Source organism: Crinia signifera, chromosome 1 (genome assembly GCF_055691185.1).
Source record: "Crinia signifera chromosome 1, ASM5569118v1, whole genome shotgun sequence".
NCBI classification, from domain to species: domain Eukaryota; kingdom Metazoa; phylum Chordata; class Amphibia; order Anura; family Myobatrachidae; genus Crinia; species Crinia signifera.
Window position 1 is genome coordinate 382,210,256 of NC_139217.1, and position 23,083 is coordinate 382,233,338.

General features: G+C 39.5%; 1 protein-coding gene across 1 annotated transcript in view; it reads left to right on the top strand.

Moving 5' to 3' along the window:
- The window catches only part of SRRM4 (serine/arginine repetitive matrix 4), a 134,753-nt gene that overhangs the window by 92,771 nt on the left and 18,899 nt on the right, over positions 1-23,083 (top strand). The window contains exons 7-8 of the mRNA XM_083151483.1: positions 810-902; positions 3,062-3,191. Of these exons, the coding sequence (XP_083007609.1) occupies positions 810-902; positions 3,062-3,191 (223 nt within the window). The remainder of the gene's footprint in view (positions 1-809; positions 903-3,061; positions 3,192-23,083) is intronic.

A 23,083-nucleotide genomic window follows, 5' to 3' on the forward strand; every position in this document is an offset into this window, starting at 1 on the left:
TTCCATTTTCATGTCTACATGTAGATCAGATATCTGGAAAAGGGTACATGCTGCTTTTTCTGTTCTGTACTGATTGCAAAGCATTTTGGGATGACAAGAACTACAGGGAACTTCCTTTTTATCTTCTGAAGAGCAGTTGTGATTATTATTGCTGTCAGTAATAACATTAGGAGTCAGTGACTTAGCAGTAGGTGCTCGGTTTACAGGAAATTGCAATACTTAGGCCCTGCCATAAGATGGTAGACAGAAATAAAACACCACAGCCTTGCTTTGAAGTGAAGGGTTTGGGACATACTTTGTAGTCTAACTTAACACATTTAATATTTCACAAAGAGGCAATGTTAGATTTGTAAAATTATATATATAGATGCATCCACATACCCCTTTGCTCACATGACACCAAATATTCCTGTTTGGTACGCCAAGTTCGACAAACGTTGTATTTTATTTGTTTAATCAACTATGGTCTTTAGGTAAGCAGGAAATAGCCAGTAGCCCTATTCCCCGGTTTACAGTGTAGTTCTGACCAAACTACCTAGAAACTAGTGACTGCTTAGCAGAACTGTACTGGACAGGTTGCAAACAGTATATTTCCAGAGATGTGGCAGAGGTTGGGGCAAGCAGCAGAGGCAGCAGGTACAGGATTGTTCAATTACAAGTGAGCAATATTCATAAGAAATACTGCCATAGTCTATTGTAAGTAGCTGATTCACTTATGCACAAGTGCCTTTCATTTGTTTTGTATACAGTATATTGTCTCTGTGATAGGTGAGAATGATAATAATGGCATTTCTCTGTATACTTTGAAGCTCACGTAGCAGACAACGGAAATCCCATCATCATCATTACAAACATTCTCGCTCAGAAAGCTCCAAGTCTAGATCCTCAAGCTCTGAAAACAGGTAACATAATATTAACAATAATAGTATAATTTTTATAAAAAAATAACCTTGTCCTGGTCTGCAGTACCAGTTGTTGTTAAAGGTGTAAATCTGAAGGTAGACTAATGGGGCCCATACATGTGCAATGGATTGGGGAAATTCTTCAATTTGCAGATGATTAGGGTAAAAAAAAATCTGCAATGCACACCGATTCCAACCAAAAATTGATCGGAATCTGTAAATCAAGGTGACCAACATGTTGGAATATTGGGGCTGTAGATTGCTAGTGTATAGTAAAAACCAATCAGTCAATTTGGCAACCATTACTAGTAGGGGGTAGGGGCTGCTGTCACTTAGTAAAGCATTTAGGAAACTCTGTGTTGCACTACAGCCTGGTTAACCTATCTTTGTATTTTAGTGATTCAAGACCTTTTACTAGCTTAGTCGCCCTTCTCTGTAACTGTTCCAATTCATATATGACCTTTATAAGGTGCGGTGCCCAGAACTGAACACAGTATTCCAAGTGTGGTCTCACCAATGCCTTGTAAAGAGGTATTATCACATTGGCATCCCTTAAATCCATTACCTTTTTAATGAATGCCAGTGTCCGGTTTGCTTTTGCTGCTGCACTTGAGCAGTGTACACTATTACCCAATTTTTCATCTATGATGACCCCCAAGTCGTTCTCTACAGCAGAATTCCCTTTATTAACGCTAACATTTAAATGTCACAGACTTTTGCACACCCTTTGCTAATGGCTAACATCAGCAAGGCTGAACATACCATACAGTGTATTGGCAGGGGATTGGATATACTTTAATGTCCCTTCATGGTGAGCATTGTTGCCTAAGGCAGTGATGGCTAACCTTGACATTCCAGCTGTTGTTGAACTACACATCCCAGCATGCCTTTCTACAGTTTTATTATTTGGCCATGCTAAAACTGATGCATGCTAGGATGTGTTGTTCAACAACAGCTGGAGTGTCAAGGTTAGCCATCACTGCCAAGGTATGCTTGGTGGGAAGCTTCCAAAGAACAAAAACATAATCATTCATTCAAACCTTTGTCTAGAACAGGGCTGGGCAATTGCGGCCCTCCAGATGTTGATAAACTACACATCCCAGCATGCCTTGCACCAGTTTCAGCATGGCCACATAGCAAAACTAATGCAAAGCATCCTGGGATGTGTAGTTCATCAACATCTGGAGAGCTGCAATTGCCCAGCCCTGGTCTAGAACAACTTCTAAAAGAAAGGCTAACATCTGTTTGGCATACTGTACCTCCCAAAAGTCTTTAGGTAGACAGTTCCATTGTGCATCATTTTAAAAAGGGGTGTGGTTATGTGGTCTTGTAGCTCTCTTTTGATCAAATAATTGGAGATTTATATTTCTTTCTTGAGTAGGCCTTTTTAGATAACCTGTAAATGGGTTTTCATAAATGTCTGTTACTCTGTTCTATAAACATAAAAATGGAACCGAGGTTCTTTTTGTGCTCTGTTCTGTGCCTTCTCTCTTATGACAGCTGCAGGGCTGTTGTGTGAAGATGGCAGGAGATTCTCTCAGCATGTGGCCGGTGCTTTTTGCAGACCTGTACATAAGGGATCTCTTACCCCTTTCATACAGCAACCTGGCAGCTGTCAAGTCTTTGGTTATGAACAAAGAACCACCTCAGTAAGATTGCTAAAGAGAAGCCACCTTTTCTTCTGGCATCGTGCGCTACACATACAGTAATGACACTGTTTCTCAGAGAAAAACTACTCTCCTGCAATGCCCACATAATCACATATTACATTATTTCTGTTCGTGCTCAAGATAACAGACCGCACAGAATAATACTTTCAAAGGGTTTGGAGATAGGTAATATATTGTTTATTTTTTAACAAGAAAGTGGATATTTATTGATACAAGGGGGGAATTTACTAAGGTGGGAGTTCTATTTCACTTGGGATGTTGCTATAGGCAACCAATCAGATTCTATTATCCTCTAGCAAGTGCTAAATTAATAAGTAGTGGATTCTGATTTGTTGCCCATAGAAACACCCCTGCTGAAATAGAACTCGCATCTTAGTAAATTCCCCCCTAGGGGTTGTTATTTTAAACAATTGCAGTTAACATTATAAGTTCCAGTCTGGCAAATGCCTATTGTATCAGAGGTTTTATTGGTTCATTTACTGTTTTAAGACCAAGGGAGCAGCCTAAGGAAGAGAGACACCGATCAAGGAAAAAGAAACACAAATATCACAATTCTAGGTCTGTAAACAAGAAGCAGAGAGACGTCACAAAAACCATCATCTGCTCCACCAAGAAGACAGTAAGTAGAACTCTTCATCCTGAAATAGCAGTGACCTATTATACTCTTGTGCTGTATAAAGGATAGATGTGACATATTGCAGTTGTTTCAATTTAATGCTGGATGGAAGTGAAAAACACATAACCAATACCTACTTACTGTAACTGCAGGTTGTAGTGGTGGCCTTACTATTGTCTGTTATTCATTTAGTTGCATCTAATACAAAAGATCTTTATAACAAAAATGAAAGCTTAATCTAATTTAAAATAATATATTATTTGCATGTATCGGAAAATTAATTCTTTATAACATCAATCAATTTTTAGGTTTATTGGAGGAGGGGTATAGAAAAAGAAAAAAGGAGGGGGGGGGGGAATCAAAATTCCAATAAACAGTCAACGCAATACAAAATAAGAAAAAACCTAAGAGACAATGAGCAATATTGAATATAGAAACCAGGATCGCTTAGTATGTTAATTCGTTCATCAAGTATTAATATCCTGCTGCTGATTTAGCTTTATTTCTGTAATCTGCAGTGTTTTTTTTTTTTTTTTAAAGGAAGTGTAAATTTGGCTCCAATCTGTGTGCATAGTTTGATATACATAGCACGGAACCAGAGAAAGGAGACAGAGTGAGGGATTATACAGTGCTAGGGAACAGGCAGTTTTACAGGAGGGAAGGTTACAGTATCTAAGCACGATGTGCGATACCTTTTTGCTTCACAAGAGTTTGTTACGGCCCAGTCAAACTCCCCTCCTACCATTTTCCCCTAAAACTTAGAGCCCTTAATCATAATACAAATTTGAATTGACCATGAATTTTTTTCATTTTTAACTACATCACATCAATAAACATCACATAAATAAATATGAACTATATAACAAAATAACATGAAATATCGAGAAATAAAAAATAAAAAAAATACTGAATAGGGGCAAGATATTATAAACATAAAAGCATAACAAATGTTTTCATATAAAACATGGAAGTACCCGTATCAAGCACCTCCATTTTGTACCATGTGGTCAGGCTTATGGCTTTCCTGACAATTACATGAGCCAGGTCTCAAAGAATTCAGCGTCCTAGAATCTATGTCAAGAGATTTTGTGATTAAAGTTATTACCTGTGCTGAAACATGGACCTTCCAGTATGATCCTGAGACAAAACCCAAGTCCATCCACTGGAAAACACCATCATCACCAAGAAAGGAAGAAAGCAAATCCATGTTAATGTGTTCTTTGATATCAAAGGTGCTCTTTTGGAAGACTTGGTACCAGAAGTGCAAAAAGAAAAACATTATTACAAACATGTTCTAAGAAGAAAGAGGCCAGAGCTATAGAAAACTGGTTTCACCCACATCAGAAACTGGTTTCACCCACACCAAGCATCAGCCCATACAGTTCTCTCTGTGAACCAGTTTTGGCTGAGAAACAAATTGCAGTGCTAGAACACCCTCCATACTCACCAGACCTAGCACCATGTGACTTCTGTCTTCAAGGGTATCTGATTTGCATCAGTTACTGAGGTAAAGAAGAAAACAGCGGTGCTGTTGAAACAGCTGACCGATTTCGAGCTACAGCACAGATATGACCAGTGAAAAATAAGAATGCAATGGTGTATGGATGCAGAAAGGCAGTAAAACAGAGTGGAACAGAGTTAAATAGCCATACCCTATCTGAGTCAGAATCTACATATGCTAGGTTCAACTGTTTTTCATCTGCGACTTTGTACATGTCGCAGCCCTGTGTCTCTAGAACACTGTGAGCCTATAGGGTGAATACGATGATAAATTTAAAGATGATAGTATGTTACAATTCTTGGAGCGGATCATTTGCAAGTATTTGGAGCAATAATGCTAGATATGAGCACATATCTTTATAATATACCAATTTTTACTTCTAACATTATAGGGTTTAAAAATAACTGCTCTAATGCTTTAGGAATGTTGCAGTGCAATCCAGTAAAATGTTAACCCAATCCAAAAACTAAAATAATCTTATATATAGATGCAGGCTGTGATATTCACAAATATATTTGTAAGCGTTTCAGTAGACCATCAGATCTGAAGATCGTTAAATATATTGATTTTTTTTTTTTTTGCAATGCACACAGCACTCACAGTACTGCCTCTTTAATGGGAACACTACATTTCTTCAGACAAGTAAGTCATTTTCAGCCATAAATGTCAGACAAAATAGAATGTAGAATCATTCTGCATCATCAAGATTAAAATCTTAAGCAAATAGAACATATCTGATCAAACGGGAGTATCTGGTTAGCTGCCAACTGCATTGGCATTTGTGTTCCGTCGCCAGTCTATGACATTAAATGAGGCTTTATGAGATCCCTTTATTCAGTCTGGACATTAAAATGTGTCTATGAAGTTTAGCCTTTCACATTGATCAAATTAGTCTTAGATGAAGATATTCCGCAATCAGGCTCAAAGACTGGAAAATAACATGTTTAATGTAGCCATACAGCAAATGTAAATACATTGTCAAACGCTTCAAATTTTGGGGGTTATACTGATCACTTTGGCAATGTTTTGCATTGGCGCATGCGCAGGTGCATTTATCCACATGTGCAGTGCGGGAGGGAGGCAAGGAGCAGAGCCCATGGGAATGACCAAAGTTTCATGGGCGTTCCAATGAAAACGCTGGGCGTTCCCATAGTAATCGTCCGGTGATTCGGGTGTGGGGGGTAGGCAGCGGGTGTCAGCTGCCCACCGCCTGATTCCCGCACAGGGTGCTCGCAGATCAGAGACACCATAGAGGTGTCTCTGATCTGCGATTGCTAGAGAAATCATTCGATGGTCGCTGACCATCGAATGATTTCTCCCCTGCACCCAAGGCTGCAAATGGATGATTATGCAAATCATCCATTCACAGCCGTGCGGGGGATCGTGACACGGGAAGGGGGTGGCCGGCAATGCTGTGGACTAGAATAAGGTCCTTTGTCTCGGAACAATGGTGTAAATTAATTCCATTGAATGTCAATTTTTGCCCCAGTCCACTCTGTAGTTCCCCTAGTTGATGTTCCATGATTTTTGATGATTACTGTGAACTATGCAGATTAACTAAAGGTCCCGGCCAGCACGCTAATAGAGGTCACTGCTCTGCGCTACGCCTCAACAGCATTTGCTATCAACTGCTGCCAAGTGAAGGGACAGAGGGAAAACTAGTATTTTAATAGCATTATACTGTAAGTACGCTGTCTGTCCCTACTCTGGGGGAAATAATTAGCTTGTAGTTATTAAAATACTAATTGGCACAAAGATGGCGCAGGCTCCCTTACATTGAATAATATCCCAATACGTCACAAAAGAGATGGTTCCTGAACCCAGTGTTGAGTGTGCGCTAGCCTTTAAAGTAGGCAAATATATTGTATGTTCAGTCAGCCATTGACGATCACTGTAGAGCAGACATGTTTACCTGCATCTGATATATGTCGTTTAACCTCTGGAATTCTAGAGTCACATGTATATTCAGCAGACGGCAAAGACGTTTTCCTCTAGTTCCCTACAATGCTAAGCAGGATTCTGAAGTAGTTAGGGGTGATTTGAGAGATAAAAATAAATGACACTTTAAATGCCAGCGTGGGTTATCAATTTCCTTTTCCCTGATTAAATGAATTGCAGACTGTGTCTATAAAAGAATTCCCCAGAGGGCAAATTTAGCTGGATGAAATACCAAGTGGCTTTCATTAGGTTTATTTCATTAAACACTATGTAACCATCAATGTCTTACATTGTGCACATTAAAGCTCTTTACTGGCGAATGTTTAGAGGGAGGCAGCCTTTATGTACTTTCTGGAGTGTGTAACCTCCCTACTGGGGTTTACAACATGCAGAGACAGCTTTTATCATAGCACATTCTACTCTCTCACTTCCAATGTCACCGCTCTGTAGTACACGGCACGTGCAGTCCTTGATTTACTATTTATCCTTGTTAATTAAACTGTTCAAAAAAGGATGATAGTTGGACAATGTATTGGTCGACAGACATTAGATCAACATCATATGTTTGACGTTACTTAGGTCGATGGGTTCAAAATGGTATGACAATGATCTACACCAGGCATGTCCAACGTTGGCCCTCCAGCTGTTGTGAAACTACACATCCCAGCATGCTTTGCAATAGTCTTAGCATTCTCTAATTGCAAAACTGTGGCAAGGCATGATGGGACCTGTAGTTTCACAGCAGCTGGAGGGCCAAGGTTGGACATGCCTGATCTACACGTTTTGGGAATGTTTCACATGTTGTCTCAACATTTGCTTTAAATAATGTCATTCATTTCAAACACATTGAGCTGATATGTATAATTTTGTACATACAGTAGTATCTTGTGTTTATGTATCCAATCATATGTCATCAATAAACAGCAATCCTGTGGCCAAATTATGATGAAAACTGGTTAGATGCCAGCTCAGAATTACAAGTCATTAAACAGACGCTCTGACATGTGACTGTCCATTATTACTCAGTAAGCAGAATCACACATTTTCTGTACCTACTGTACTTCCTCAGGTTTAGCATTGTGCATGCATCTTACTGATAATACGAGTGTAGTGTTACACAGGCGCTATGTATTTTGAAGGTGGTATGTACATCATCCATCTACATATTCTGTAGTAGTCTTTTCCAACACTTTCTGTCAGGCACCATGTCTGGGTGATATTAATTGTATTATTTATTTATTTACAGTTTATTATATAGCGCAGAATATTCCGTTGCGCTTTACAATTGGAAACAACAGCGATAAACTGGGTAGTGACAGACTGATATAGAGGTAGGAGGGTCCTGCTCGCAAACTTACAATAATGCTCATACATCAAGAACTTGGTGCCTGTATAGCCTGCTATCACGTGAGAGGGCATCAGATAAAGATACTAAATGGAGAGATAAAGCCTTGGTGAGAAATAAAGTTGAGAAATTGGCCATAGCAACCAAACAGATTTTAATGGTAAATTTACAGACTATACTAGAAAAATTATAAATGCTGAATGCATTCCGTTCTTTTGAACCTTAACAATTTCTAGTTAGGCTAGGGCAGCACAGAAACTGTGCCATCTGATGCCACCTAAAATGCCACTGAACCATTTTTACACACAGCTTAGTTAAGGGGCCCATACACTTGTCGAATTTGAAATCCGGACGGATCGGGCCGAGAACTTGCCCCATATTGGATGTGTTTGACATCCCCTCCAACCCAATGCTTGGTTCCATATGCATTGGGTCGGACCTACCAGGGACACATCGCGGGTGCTTTTTAGCACCCGCGATGTGTTGGTCCGATCTGTAGGTGTGTGCCAGCGGTGAAGCTATTTTTTTTTAAGAGACTGCCTGGACGCTGATTGGCTGAGAGAGTTCAGCCAATCAGCGCCCGTCCAGTCTTTTCAAAATATCTTTTCAAATTCAGCAGCGCTTCCTGCCCCACCACCCGGCAAATACCGCCACAAGCTCCCAGCTGCTGCATTCACTGGACCCTGCTGCTCGGCCACTTCTGCAGCACCATGGGGGATATTGCATGCAATAAATCGCATGCGAGCCTCCCAATGAGCTGCCGGGGGGGGGGGGTGGTGCTCCCAAGGGAAAACTGGTCGGACTAGTGTATGGGAGTCTTTACACTCTGCCATTATTATCCAACTCCGTGTATTTCCCTCATGAATCACATTGAAAAGTCAAAACATATGTTCCATATTATTGTACCAAGTCACTTAAACTCATATTTATTGCATTATTTAAATATATTTGCCGCTAACTACATGTCATGGCAACAAAGTGCCCAACAGTAACATACACTGGCTCAGCGTTAATATAATTTCCATTAGTCTTCGGCACACAGCGTGTATTCCCCAGCCATGTAAGATGCAGTAAGTGTCACATCCATAGCACAATGTATGCATAGTTATATGCAGCCCATGCTGCAATTTAAATCAAACCGCTCACATGAGGAATTGATTAGATACATTAAGGCTGTTTAACATGCAGATCCAGTCTACAAATTGTACCAACAGAATGCAACTTGGGAATCATTGCCTTCTTTTACAAAATCAGATTTCATAACTAGTTCCATGTCTTTGTCTTGTGTTTCTTTGCAAGTGATCATTTTTGCATTATATCATAAGTAACAATAATTCTACATAACTCATGAGAATTGCCAACATAACCTGACACACAGTACACCAGGCCTACTGTATATTTTCCCTACAACAATATCACTTTCATGTATAAGAAATCATTAGTACGTTATAGGCGTTCATTATTTTGGTATTAATATACTGCTTTGCTATGGCTTTATCCATAATTTGTAGGTTCTATATAAATGCACATATAAAGCCTTTCATAATATAGCTTCAGTCTAGGTTTTAAACAGATCACATCCTCCAGCTTTGGTTTATTTGTTTAGTATTGAGTAAGTTGTGGGCACTTACACTTAATGGTGGATATGTAGGGTACACACCAGAACGACCATGATCGTGCGATGATCATGAAATGATTTCCTGAAATTGTACGATGGTCGCACGTTTGGATTGGAGTACACGATCTGTACACGAGCTGCGCGTGATCGGTACCCAATCCAGTGTAGATGACAAATCTTTAGTGCAGCAGGTAAAATCTCCGAAGCGACCAAACAAACGTCAGGGCATCGGATCTGAACATGTATAATTCTGCTCTTTTTACATACAATCGGTCATTAGACGTGTCGGAATTGGGGGAATTCAGCCCAAATCAATCTGGTGTGTACCCAGCATAAGAAAAAAGCATTATAACCCAGCAACCAATCAGATTCTCTTTCAGTTTTCTACAAAGATCATCAACATCTGATTAGGGCAGATGTACTGTACTTGGAGAGTAATAAAGTAGAGAGCTAAAAAGTACCAGCCAATCCTAACCGTTGTTTTTCAAACACAGCCCGTAATATGGCAGGAGCCCTTTGGCTGGCACTTTGGGACTCAGTTATCAAGTGTTTAAAAAATTACAGTTGGGAGCCAATAGCTTGAAGCACATTTATAATATTGAACAATTTTTATCAATTACAATTAGTTTTATCACTCGTTGATAAATGGACATGTTCATCTCTTGCCACTAAACCACTCTTCCTGGCTTAGTACATCTCCACAATTGATTGTTAAAAGTTACATTAGCTTAAATAGTAATGAGCGGAAGACAGAATTGTTGGTTTTCGGAGTCCTAGACAATAATTATTTTAATTAATATTCAATGTATAAGACATTGGGTGCTTTTCATGCCCATCCAGCATGTAACAACTGAAACTGAGCACTTCCATCCTTTAGCACTACCTCAGTGGCCTCAAACCATGAGAGAATTGTGGGGAAAATGTATTAGGCTGAATAGAACAATGAGATTTTGTCAACCAAGTTATTATTTTTTAATACCAATGGGCCAACAATGTAACGTCACCTCATCCCGTACACTCAGAATCTGATCATATCTGATTTGGAGGGATGGAAAGACTGGATTGACTAGTCTGTTTAGCCAGAAGTCTGATGAAGACATGGTATTATTGTAGTGCCTCAGTTATAATATGAACACTATACCTCAGAGGTCATGTGAATAAGGTAGAATATTTCTATAAAATCTGAAACAAGACAATTACTCAAAATGCTTTTTAGTGGCTATTTTACGGTAATTCTGGTATTCATTGTGCCAATTTTTTTTTTCATCATCTAGGAATTCCACCAGTTATTGCCAAAGGCTGTTTTGTATAGAAAACTTGCCTGAACAGATGGCTCTTTAAAGTCTGATTCATTTCTAATTACCTGCGGTTGGAAAACTCATTATCTGCCATTTCCCTCAAGCCAGATAAACCTCAGTCAGCCCATATATACCTGAACGTAGCTGTGCACATTGTTTTATGGGAAGACATGTTGAATTGTGAGTAGTGAAGCAGTACAATGAATACTAATTATTACTCAGCAGTATTTGTGCTGCTGAAACAAAATATTTAATATATGATTATTTCATATAGTGAAATATTGAAACATTGTTTTTGCAACATGTTTGGAACAAAACAGTTTAATTCACCCAATTGATTCATACTTTTCAATATACTTTTACTCTCTAAAGGCCCTTCCGTGCAAATGACGGAAGAATTTTACTAGCTATAACTCAAACCTAATTATCTTACATTGAAAACAATACTAAACTTTGACTAAAGTTGTTTTATGTTAAACAGCCACTGGCAACATTTACATAAAATATCTATAGCAACTGAATACATATCAAGTAAGCTTGTCATTGTGGGAATTTTTTCTTCCTCTGTGCCCAAGACTTCCAGTCTGTAACTCGACAGATGGACGATGAAGAGTCTTTTAGAGAACAAAATGGCTGACACAATGGCTCATAATTTAGAATTGGATCTACAATTATTCTTATTTCAAATTTTAAATAGAATCTAAATGTTAAAATTGTATTTTTCATTTTAACTACAGGGAGTTCTAACAAATTTCCATAGGAATAAGAAGGTGTCAGAATCTGGATGGCCTTAGTCTCAAGAAGGGGGTCTGAATCTTATGCCCTTATCTGAAACCATTTTTTTCCTAAACAAAATGCTAATGTCACATGTCAATGCTCGAACTATGTCAAGCATTACAAGAATTGTCTTTAACACATAAATTTTTTAATATTATACAATGGATTAACGTTTAACACTTAGGGGGGAAGTCAATTAACCCCGATAGATTACCGGGTATGAAAAGGGTGGTAGCCTTGGGCCTTAACACTCAGGGATATTTACTATCCCTGAGTGTTAAGGCCCTATTACTATTACTGGGCATAATCTCATAGAATTTGGGATACGTTCTTGGATCTGTGTGCCTGTGGCACCCAGGAACAGATTACTTATCTGGGATTTCTTTTGTGACTCAGGATGTCTACTCAGACATCCTGCGTCAATTAGTAAACAGCAAAATACCGCAGCTAATTTTCATTCGGCCTTCAAATTAAGAATAAATTAAAGGACAACTCTGTCTTCAGATGATTCTACCAAACGAACAGTTATTTTCATGCTTCTCTGTAAAACCAAATAGATACTACGCTCAAAGATGAGTTTAGCCGAGTTCCAAATCTAAATTGAGTAATGTTCTGTGACAGTGGTAATCAGCTTTCATTGTGTTGTTTTACATGTATTTCAAGGTTGACAAATAATTGACTTTTAGATGGCTAAACAATCACATCATAATAATACATTTATATACGATAATATCCAACACATTCTTTAATTATCACTGCTCTGAAGGTAATCCCCATTTGAGCCCTGTCCACTGCACATAGAAGGCAGTGGTCAGGGAGAGTGAATGTTTGTTTTTGCTGACCTGTAATATGTAATGATGGAATTATGTTACCTTTTTCTTACACCTTACCTACTAAAGGAGGAGTTCCCGCTTGGTAAGTCGCTGATTCCTGACAGATGTTAGGGGTTTTATTAGAGTGAGGCACCTGCTAAATCTGGAATACAGGGGAAAAAAAACAATTCAATTAAGAAAAGTGAAACCGATTATCTGTATACTTTATTTTACTGTTTTTTTTGCCCCTTTCTTAACCCCAGAAACTGGGGCATTTTTGCTTATATCTTTATTGACATTTTTATTATTATTTATCTTGTTTTTTTTTTTCTGTTATTGTACCATGTTTGGACACCTGTTTTCTTTTTATTTATTTTTTTAGCTTCCGTAGGGTCAATGAATCAGGCTAAGTCAAGGAACATGCAATGTTGAATGCAAATCATTTTATTTTTCATTGTCACTCTATCTTTTTGAGCATCATGTGTTATTTAATTAGATCAGATGATTAGTCATCACACAAAGCTGTGAAAATGTAGTCGACAAATATAATAATCCTGTGGAATATACCAAAAATCTACAATGTAATAGGAATTTACCCAGTGACTAAGGGGTACATTTACTAAAGGTTCTGAAAGTGAATAGCAGCATCAGATTCTACCTATCATTTCTCTAGTGCATCCTAGAACATGATAGACAAATATGATTGGTTGTTATGTCCACTATTCACTTTTAGAACCGATAGTAAATTTACCCCTAAGGGCTGTATTTAATGTGGGATTCCGACTGTCGGAACATCCCGACAGTCAGAATCCTGGCCCTGGCTCTGCTCGACAGATACTCAACAGGCATAATTCAATGTTCCAAAGAGAAAGAAGGGGTATGGTTGCGCTAATAATGAAATGATAAATTAATAGAAGAATAAAATCAAAAGGTGTGCATTTATTAATACATATAATAAAACATTTCATACATAAAAAAATTGGTACCATTAAAAAATGGGGGTGGGGAGTTCCAAAGCAAATGGGAACTTGATTTTTGAAAAAGGACAGGCTGCACCTGAAGAATAATTGCGATGGTTAAGATATTAATATCACCTCAGTTCTAGTGTTGTCCCTTACTTTTGGGCCCAAATGTGCTGATCTTTTTAGGTTCACGTGGAATTACCCTCCTTATTGCTTCCTCCAATTTATACAGGGGTAGCGTACCTCCAATCGCTGGAATATCTGAAGCTGAAGGTTTTGCTTCTCCCACAGTTGGCTACCTTTAGAGAGGTGGCGTTCCTCCACAATATGGTTTAAATGCTGGCGGAGTCCACGTTCCTTTCTAGACCAATCAATATTGTAGAAGGGTTTGGGTGGTGATGGTAAGATAAAATCAGGATGGCAGCCTGGAATTAAAGAGCCTGTGGCCGACGCGTTTCGCTGCAGGCAGCAGCTTTTTCAAAAAAAATTATGTATGAAATGTTTTATTATATGTATTAATAAATGCACACCTTTTAATTTTATTCTTCTATAAATTTATCATTTAATTATTAGCGCAACCATACCCCTTCTTTCTCTTTGTGGCAAAATTTGGGGCCGAAACCCCTTTTCTGGTTGCAGCTTGACAAAGCAACTTTGTTTTGGCGCCCCTAGAGATACAATTGTATCTTCTTCCCAACCCCATAATTCAATGTTCCACCTGTCCAGTGTCAAAAAGTAGGCAAGATGGCGAAAGCAGCCATGGATTGTTGAGAAACGACTGTGAATTTGACAATCCACGGCAGTTTCTGACAAAATAATAATAATTTTATTTATATAGCACTCTTTCTCCAATAGGACTCAAGGCGCTTAACAGATATTATGATTGTACAGTACAGAAACAATGAAGTACAGAAAAGCTTTTCATAAACAATACTAATAATATAAGGAAATGTTTGAGTAAACAGGGAAGCATTCTAGAGTGGGGGTCTTTCGAACTGTGCGGGGATGTGAGTTCCGTAAAGTCAGAGCCGCGTGGCTAAAAGCTCGACCCCCAGAATTACGGGAGATCCTAGGTACTGCTAAAAGTCCTTCATCTACAGACCGCAGTAATCGGGTGGGACAGTATGGAATCAGAAGCTGCTTCAGGTACCTTGGGCCTTGGTCAAGTAGGGCTTTGAAACTCAGTAAGTTGATCTTGAAAATGATTTGCCATTTTATGGGCAGCCAGTGAAGGGAGTAGAGAATATGACTTATGTGGCTAGAACTGAGCTGGTTGGTTAACAGCCTGGCAGCTGTGTTTTGTACCAGCTGTAATCAGTGCAGGTCTTTTGCAGGGAGACCAAGGTAGGTAGAGGGCATTGCAGTAATCCAAATGAGATCATACAAATGCATGTATGACTTTTGGCAGATCTTCAGATCCGAATTGTTTTAACGTCGGATCTGTTTTGTAAAAATCCACCTTCAATGCTGTCGGAAACGGCAGCATCGAATAGGTGGCAGCCGCTTTATAGGATTTCTGGCAGCTGGATTTGAAAGGACAGTAATAATAAAAGCAAAGCATTTCTGGTTTGGCATTACATATTTTGCCCTTTTAAATCCCATGGCCAGAACCATCGCTTAGTACTGGAAATATATTCTAATATCATGATCTAAAAACTAAGCTCATCCAATTCTCCTCGCACTTTGCATCCAAATAATGACAGCAATATTAACAGTTTTGTCTGCTTCAATATTTGGTGCTGCAACACTACAAATGCTTATAACACGGCTTTGTGAGTGTGATATCTTCCGTTTAAAAGCTATGATTAGATACTTTTAATGCCTGCATGAACCTAATAGAGAAAGAAAAATATTTTTTTACTATTAGAGCTGTCACTCGTATCTTCTAACACTGTGGGCTGTATTCAGAAAGCAACTTTCTACTTCAATTATTCAGAAACGAATGTTTCCCCATAATTTAAGTATCCCTTATAATTAGGGTTAACACAATTATCTTCTCCGTTAATAACCGCTCCTAAAATATTGCAATGTAGAGAATGAGCCAATGACAAAGTCATTTAGGATGTTTCCCCATCAAGATAATCAAACCTAAATATTTATTAGTTCAGCTTCAAAGTAGTTTGAGAGTATGAAGATGTCACTTTTAAAATATATAACAAATGAAGATATTTATTTAAAAATTCCATATAAGGAATATGTCCTTCCCGTATTCTACGTTTATTAAATAAACGGTTTGCACTAAAAGGACTGATATTGACAAATGTTTCACTGATGCTGGAACGATGGCTTTGTTCTTTAATAAAGAGCGAGCTTTCTATGATTTACTCTCTGCATTCATTTGTTTGGTTTAAGCACTGCAACCTCACAGGGTCGTTACAATCATTCGAAGGCTGTGTTTATCGAACATCACACTAATTGTGACTTTCAGCCGCTGTGTAGGAAGCTTGTAATTACTGTGACCTTGAACAGTATTGAAGTCATGGCACGGATTTAAATACACAGCTATTAAAAGTGACATATAAATATGGTGAAAGCAAACAGTTATTTGAGCCTTCTCAGCAGGACTCGCAAGACCAATTACATATCAACACTGATTTCATGAGTATCCAGATACTGAGATAAAACAGTGCTCAGTGATGCTTGGCTTGTGTGCATCACAATTAAAGAACAAAGATATAATCTTTTCCACAAACTGAAATAGTTAGATAAAGGAGATGTCCAGCCATATTAAATATTTCATGTTAGCACCTTCCGGTTCTGCTTAGGAATGCATTATTTCAGGGACCTAATGCAAAGGATTACTTACAGTACTGTATGTCACTTTTTGAATGTCAACAAACGATTGTCTTACAATTGTAAGGTTAGACCATTATTAGGTCTAAGATTATGATTAGTATCAGAGTAGGAGTTGCAGCACAGTTCAAAATTCAAATAGGGGAGAAACACTAACTGCCAGTGAGTCAGTTTGTTATGGCAGTTTGTGGAAGTTGAAGATTTGAATTTTGAACTGTGCTGCAAACCCACCTGCTGCCACTGATTATTGGAATTATTATTATTAATATTATAATCAGTTGCAACTCCAGAATTGGGGAGGCAGCTTAATCCAAAATTCAAGAAGGGGAGCCAAGACAACTGCCAGTGAGTCCCAGACAGTGATATTTGGCAGTGGTTGGAGTGGCAGTTGGTGTGGCTCCCCTATTTAAATTTTTTGGACTGCTTTGCAGCCCTACATTTGGAGCCACCACTGATTATTATTATCCTTGTTTTACATGGCTCTACAAGTTGTCCACAGAGCGCCTTACAGAGTACAGAAAAACAATGATCACATCAAGAAAGAAGTGTCAGTCCAGAAAATCAGAGGTCACAATGGGCCTTATTCGAGTTCACTCTTTCAGACAAAATCCTTCTTAGATGGACAAAACCATGTGCACTGCAGGGGGGCAGATGTAACTTGTGCAGATCTAATTAGATTTGGGTGGGGTTTTACTTCAAAGTGAGATCTATATTGCAGTGTTAAAATAAAGCAACCAGTATTTACCCTGCAAAGAATCACCAAAAAATCACCAAATCTATTTCTATCTGCACATGTTACATCTTCCCCCCTGCAGTGCACATGGTTTTGTCCATCTAAGAAGGATTTTGACAGAAAGAGTGAACTCGAATAAGGCCCAATATACTCAAATAAGCAGCAGGGAGATGAAAAGCTCAAGGATTAGGTGCCATTGTAGGCAGTAGGAAGTAGATGATGGTACTGTATATGTAAGGGAAGCAAAAGCACATGAGGGAAGAGGGACCTGTTTGTGAAAGATTATGTTCTATAGCGAAGGGACAGGCAGCCAGGGGTAGCTCAGATGGGAGCAGTGAGCAAAGAGCAAGGAGCAGTGAGTTAGGGTGAGAGCTGGATGGCTATAATGCAGCAGTGGATCTTAAGAGCCACTTTGAAGAGGTGGAGAGTCTGAGAGATAAGGAGCAGCATAAGCAAACACTCTGAGGCAGGAGTGGGAAGAAGTAACACATTCAATAAGGATCAAAATGGTCAGGTGGGAGTTTGAAGGGAGATAAGGACAGTAATGTAAATAAGAGAGGATTGGGTGCGTGTTCTGTAAGTAATTGTGAAATGTTTGAATTGGGAGGGGAAGCAGATGTATGTTTTTAGCGGAAGATGATCTGGGCACCAGCATGGAGGTTATATTGGTGTGTAGAGAGGTGGGAGGCAGGTATGCCAGATACGAGGAGGTAACAGCGAGTAGATGAGGCTCATAGTTGTCTCCAGGGTGAAAGAGGTTCTGATCCTGGACATATTTCTGAGCTGAAAATGGCAAGCCTGCAAATAAATACTAAATGTGTTATTCGAAGGAGACACCTACCGTAATTGAATTCCCCCAATACACACATACAGTACATACAAATCAGACATGAAGATCCTTTTCACTAGCAAATTATAAATTGTATGTTTCATTTTTCCAGTCCTTTGTAGTGTGTGGCGTCTGAGGGCACACTGACAATAATGGGATGGTCGGTTTACTGAAGTACAATGGACAGATGAGTCATTCAAGAACAAAGTCATTACAGCAAATAGCTTTCAGCAACACATCAAACTAAACAGTAATTAAAATAAAATGATTATGAATATGATAGAGATCTTTACTCAGTGTATTTGATAAGACAATTTCAAACAGAAATGGTCTGAGAGATTGAGCAGCAGAAAATAACAAATGGCTGGATTTTATCACTTGCCATATAGGTGCTGTATACGAAGCAATGTAATATACTGTAGGTGCTGTATACGAAGCAATGTAATATACTGTAGGTGCTGTATACGAAGCAATTTAATATTGGTGCTGTATACGAAGCGATGTAATATACTGTAGGTGCTGTATACGAAGCAATGTAATATAGGTGCTGTATACGAAGCAATGTAATATACTGTAGGTGCTGTATACGAAGCAATGTAATATAGGTGCTGTATACGAAGCAATGTAATATACTGTAGGTGCTGTATACGAAGCAATGTAATATACTGTAGGTGCTGTATACGAAGCAATGTAATATAGGTGCTGTATACGAAGCAATGTAATATAGGTGCTGTATACGAAGCAATGTAATATACTGTAGGTGCTGTATACGAAGCAATTTAATATTGGTGCTGTATACGAAGCGATGTAATATACTGTAGGTGCTGTATACGAAGCGATGTAATATAGGTGCTGTATACAAAGCAATGTAATATACTGTAGGTGCTGTATACGAAGCAATGTAATATACTGTAGGTGCTGTATACAAAGCAATGTAATATAGGTGCTGTATACGAAGTGATGTAATATACTGTAGGTGCTGTATACGAAGCAATGTAATATAGGTGCTGTATACGATGCAATGTAATATACTGTAGGTGCTGTATACGAAGCAATTTAATATTGGTGTTGTATACGAAGCAATGTAATATACTGTAGGTGCTGTATACAAAGAGTTGTAATATAGGTGCTGTATACGAAGCAATGTAATATACTGTAGGTGCTGTATACGAAGCAATGTAATATAGGTGCTGTATACAAAGCGATGTAATATACAGTAGGTGCTGTATACGAAGCGATGTAATATAGGTGCTGTATACGAAGCGATGTAATATACTGTAGGTGCTGTATACGAAGCAATTTAATATTGGTGCTGTATACGAAGCGATGTAATATACTGTAGGTGCTGTATACGAAGCGATGTAATATAGGTGCTGTATATGAAGTGATGTAATATACTGTAGGTGCTGTATACGAAGCAATGTAATATACTGTAGGTGCTGTATACAAAGCAATGTAAAATAGATGCTGTATACAAAGCAATGTAATATACTGTAGGTGCTGTATACGAAGCAATGTAATATACTGTAGGTGCTGTATACAAAGCAATGTAATATAGGTGCTGTATACGAAGTGATGTAATATACTGTAGGTGCTGTATACGAAGCAATGTAATATAGGTGCTGTATACGATGCAATGTAATATACTGTAGGTGCTGTATACGAAGCAATTTAATATTGGTGTTGTATACGAAGCAATGTAATATACTGTAGGTGCTGTATACAAAGAGTTGTAATATAGGTGCTGTATACGAAGCAATGTAATATACTGTAGGTGCTGTATACGAAGCAATGTAATATAGGTGCTGTATACAAAGCGATGTAATATACTGTAGGTGCTGTATACGAAGCGATGTAATATAGGTGCTGTATACAAAGCGATGTAAAATACTGTAGGTGCTGTATACGAAGTGATGTAATATACTGTAGGTGCTGTATACAAAGCAATGTAAAATAGATGCTGTATACAAAGCAATGTAATATGTAGGTGCTGTATATGAAGCAATGTAATATAGGTGCTGTATACGAAGTGATGTAATATACTGTAGGTGCTGTATACGAAGCAATGTAATATAGGTGCTGTATACGATGCAATGTAATATACTGTAGGTGCTGTATTCGAAGCAATTTAATATTGGTGTTGTATACGAAGCGATGTAATATACTGTAGGTGCTGTATACGAAGCAATGTAATATAGGTGCTGTATACAAAGCAATGTAATATACTGTAGGTGCTTTATACAAATCGATGTAATATAGGTGTTGTATACAAATCGATGTAATATACTGTAGGTGCTGTATACGAAGCGATGTAGTATAGGTGCTGTATACGAAGCGATGTAATATACTGTAGGTGCTGTATACGAAGCGATGTAGTATAGGTGCTGTGTACGAAGCGATGTAATATACTTTAGGGGCTGTATACGAAGCGATGTAGTATAGGTGCTGTATAGGGGAAATCATAGTACTTGTGCTATATAGGAGATTGATGCAGTGTTGAATGTAATTTGGTTTGGCAAACATACCTTGCTTGCATGATTGGAGTCAGATGTGCGCAAGTGTCAAGTCAAGTGTGCACTATGCACTGTAATGTGCAACCAACTTACTGACAGAGGGGTATTACAATGGGGTGTTCGCTCGTAGGTACAGTTCAAAGAGTGCATCGGACATGGCTGATGCAAGTGCACCCTGATACCAGTGTGCGCTGATAATGATTGCAGTAATGAAACTGTGGGGTCTATTTACTAAGAACTGGAGAGAGATAAAGTAGATGGAGACAAAGTACCAATCAACCAGCTTGTAACTGCCATGTTTCAGGCAATGTGTGGAAAATGACAGGAGCTGATTGGTTTATCTTCACTTTATCACTCTCCAAGGGTCAGTACATCTGCCGCTAAATGCAGTGTTTGTACAGCTATATACATTTGTATCGGTACATGCATTTCCGCATTTCCTTTCAAATCAACATCAGCCCCATAGTATACTTACACAGATTGATGCAAAATAACCCAAATCAAACTACCAGATGGAGTATAATTTAATTCTCCGTATTGTGCTTCCCCACATAGGCAGGGCTGCTAAACACCCATATCATTATCAGGCTGCCATATTTTACATAACTAGTAACTTAACAAACATATTTTTGCAATTCATTGGTATTAGAAATAAAAGACAAATTAAGAGACAATTTACAAAAGTTGTAATTCTCTGGCCGCTGTCATTTCTTTAACTACAGCACTGTATGTAATGGCTTATGAACATTGAATGCCTGTCTGGTAAAATGTCACACATGCAGTACTGTAAGCAATGCAGTACAGCTCCAAGGAGGCTGGTGTAGTTACTTGTAGTCTGACTGGTGGAATAAATCATGCTTAAATATAATGTAGATAATTTAAACCAAAATACTGTTTACTAGGCTAGGATTATGTACAGCAATCTCCTGAAAGCAGTGAGGTTTCTGTAAATGTGGTAGAAGATGAGTAGAGGGGTAAACATCAGAGACAGTTCGCCCCTCGCCCCCCGTGCAAAGGGGGTACCTGCTGCACTGTCTGGGGAGCGGGCAGGGGGGCCCATGCCGGCTTCTGACAGGAGCCTGCAGTGGTGTCCTTGCCGCGCGGGTACCTGCGGCGCTGTGTATAAAGCTGGCGGCGGTGGGGGGTCCGTGCAGTGAATAAGAAATAACTAGCGCTATCCGCCGGGCTATGCGGCGGCGCGGGAAGCGCTGCCGGGTTTGAAAACACTGGCCGCACGCTGATTGGCTGAGATTCGGCAAACAGCGCAGCCAGTGTTTTCAAAACAGAAGCGCTTCCTGCGCCGCCGCATAGCACTAGTTATTTCTTATTCACTGCAGGGACTCGCCGCCAGCTTTATACACAACGCTGCAGGTACCTGCGTGGCAAGGACACCACTGCAGGCTCCTGTCAGACGCCAGCATGGACCCCCCTGCCCGCTCCCCAGATGGCGCAACAGGTACCCCGCCGCCCCCACCTCCTGGCACCGGGGCGCCCCCGGTGCCTTGCATCGGCCCTGGTAAACATACCTCTGTATGAAACAAGTTCATACCTGATGCAGTTGGCACTCCGGCGGTCAGGATGCATGCAGCTAAAATACCGGCTCTGGAATCTGACCGTCGGCATGCAGAACATAAGAATGCTTGGGAGGGTTAGGCTGCGTGAGGGGGTTAGATTTAGGCACTACAGGGTAGGTTAGGGATAGGCTTTGGGTGGGGGGGGGGGTTATGGTGAGGCTGCCGGTGGGAAGTGATAGCGTTAGGCACCAAAAAGGGGGGCTGGGGTTAGGCACTGAGGGGGTTCGATTAGGGTTAGGCACTAATAAGTTTGGGTTAAGCACTCAGAAAGTAAGGCTAGGCATTTAGGGAGTATAGTTAGGGGTAGGCACTAAGGAGAGATTGTTAGGATTAGGCTGCAGGGAGGGGAGTGAGGGTAAGGGTTAGGCTGCAGGTAGAAAGGGTTAGGGGGGGAGAGGGTTAGGATACTTGGTACTTATGTAATATCTGGGCTCCCGTTTTTCTTATGAGACCGCGTCCCCTCGCCACGCTTTGGGCACGGTGGCTTGCTGCGCTCGCCACACTATATTAAATCAACTCCATGCGTAGTTGGATAGTAGGGGTATAAAAAAATGGGGTGCATTTAACATGGGATCCCAGATAATACATAAGTACCGGATACTTACCTAAGCAGCGTCGGGATCCCAAGCGTTGGGATACCGTACCCAAACCGTTCATACTCCCAACCTTTGCTAATGTTTACTACGCTTTTTAATGGCGTACTGAAATTAATGACGTTCTTGTATACCGTTATTGTTTGCTGTCAGTATGAGAATCAGGACTTAACTGGTACCAAATGGCTGAGTGCTAGGTCTCCGCTGCACTGAAAGGTGCTGCTTTATTTCTTTCCATGTAGTAATTAAATCTGTAGAACACATTGTGCACAATTGAACCTTCTAACAGCTACATTAAATCTAACAATCCCCCTCTGAAGCCTGAGTCCCATTTGCTGTGCCAATGTTTAATCAGAGAGGAAGCTCATTACATTTACAGCAATACCTTTTTCTTTTTTCACTCTCAGTCTTATTCCTTTTCTATGGGTGCATGCCAAAACTGTGCATGGTGTCAGTATCATTACAGCTCTCACTGTCTGCAGACGCCTCTGTGGACTTTCGTAGAGATATTTTTGTTTTCTTCAATCTCGGTTTCATTTTTCCACTGCCCGCTTTTTTGTTTGTTTTCTTTTATGTTTAATAAAAAAATACAGTATACGGAGAATGATG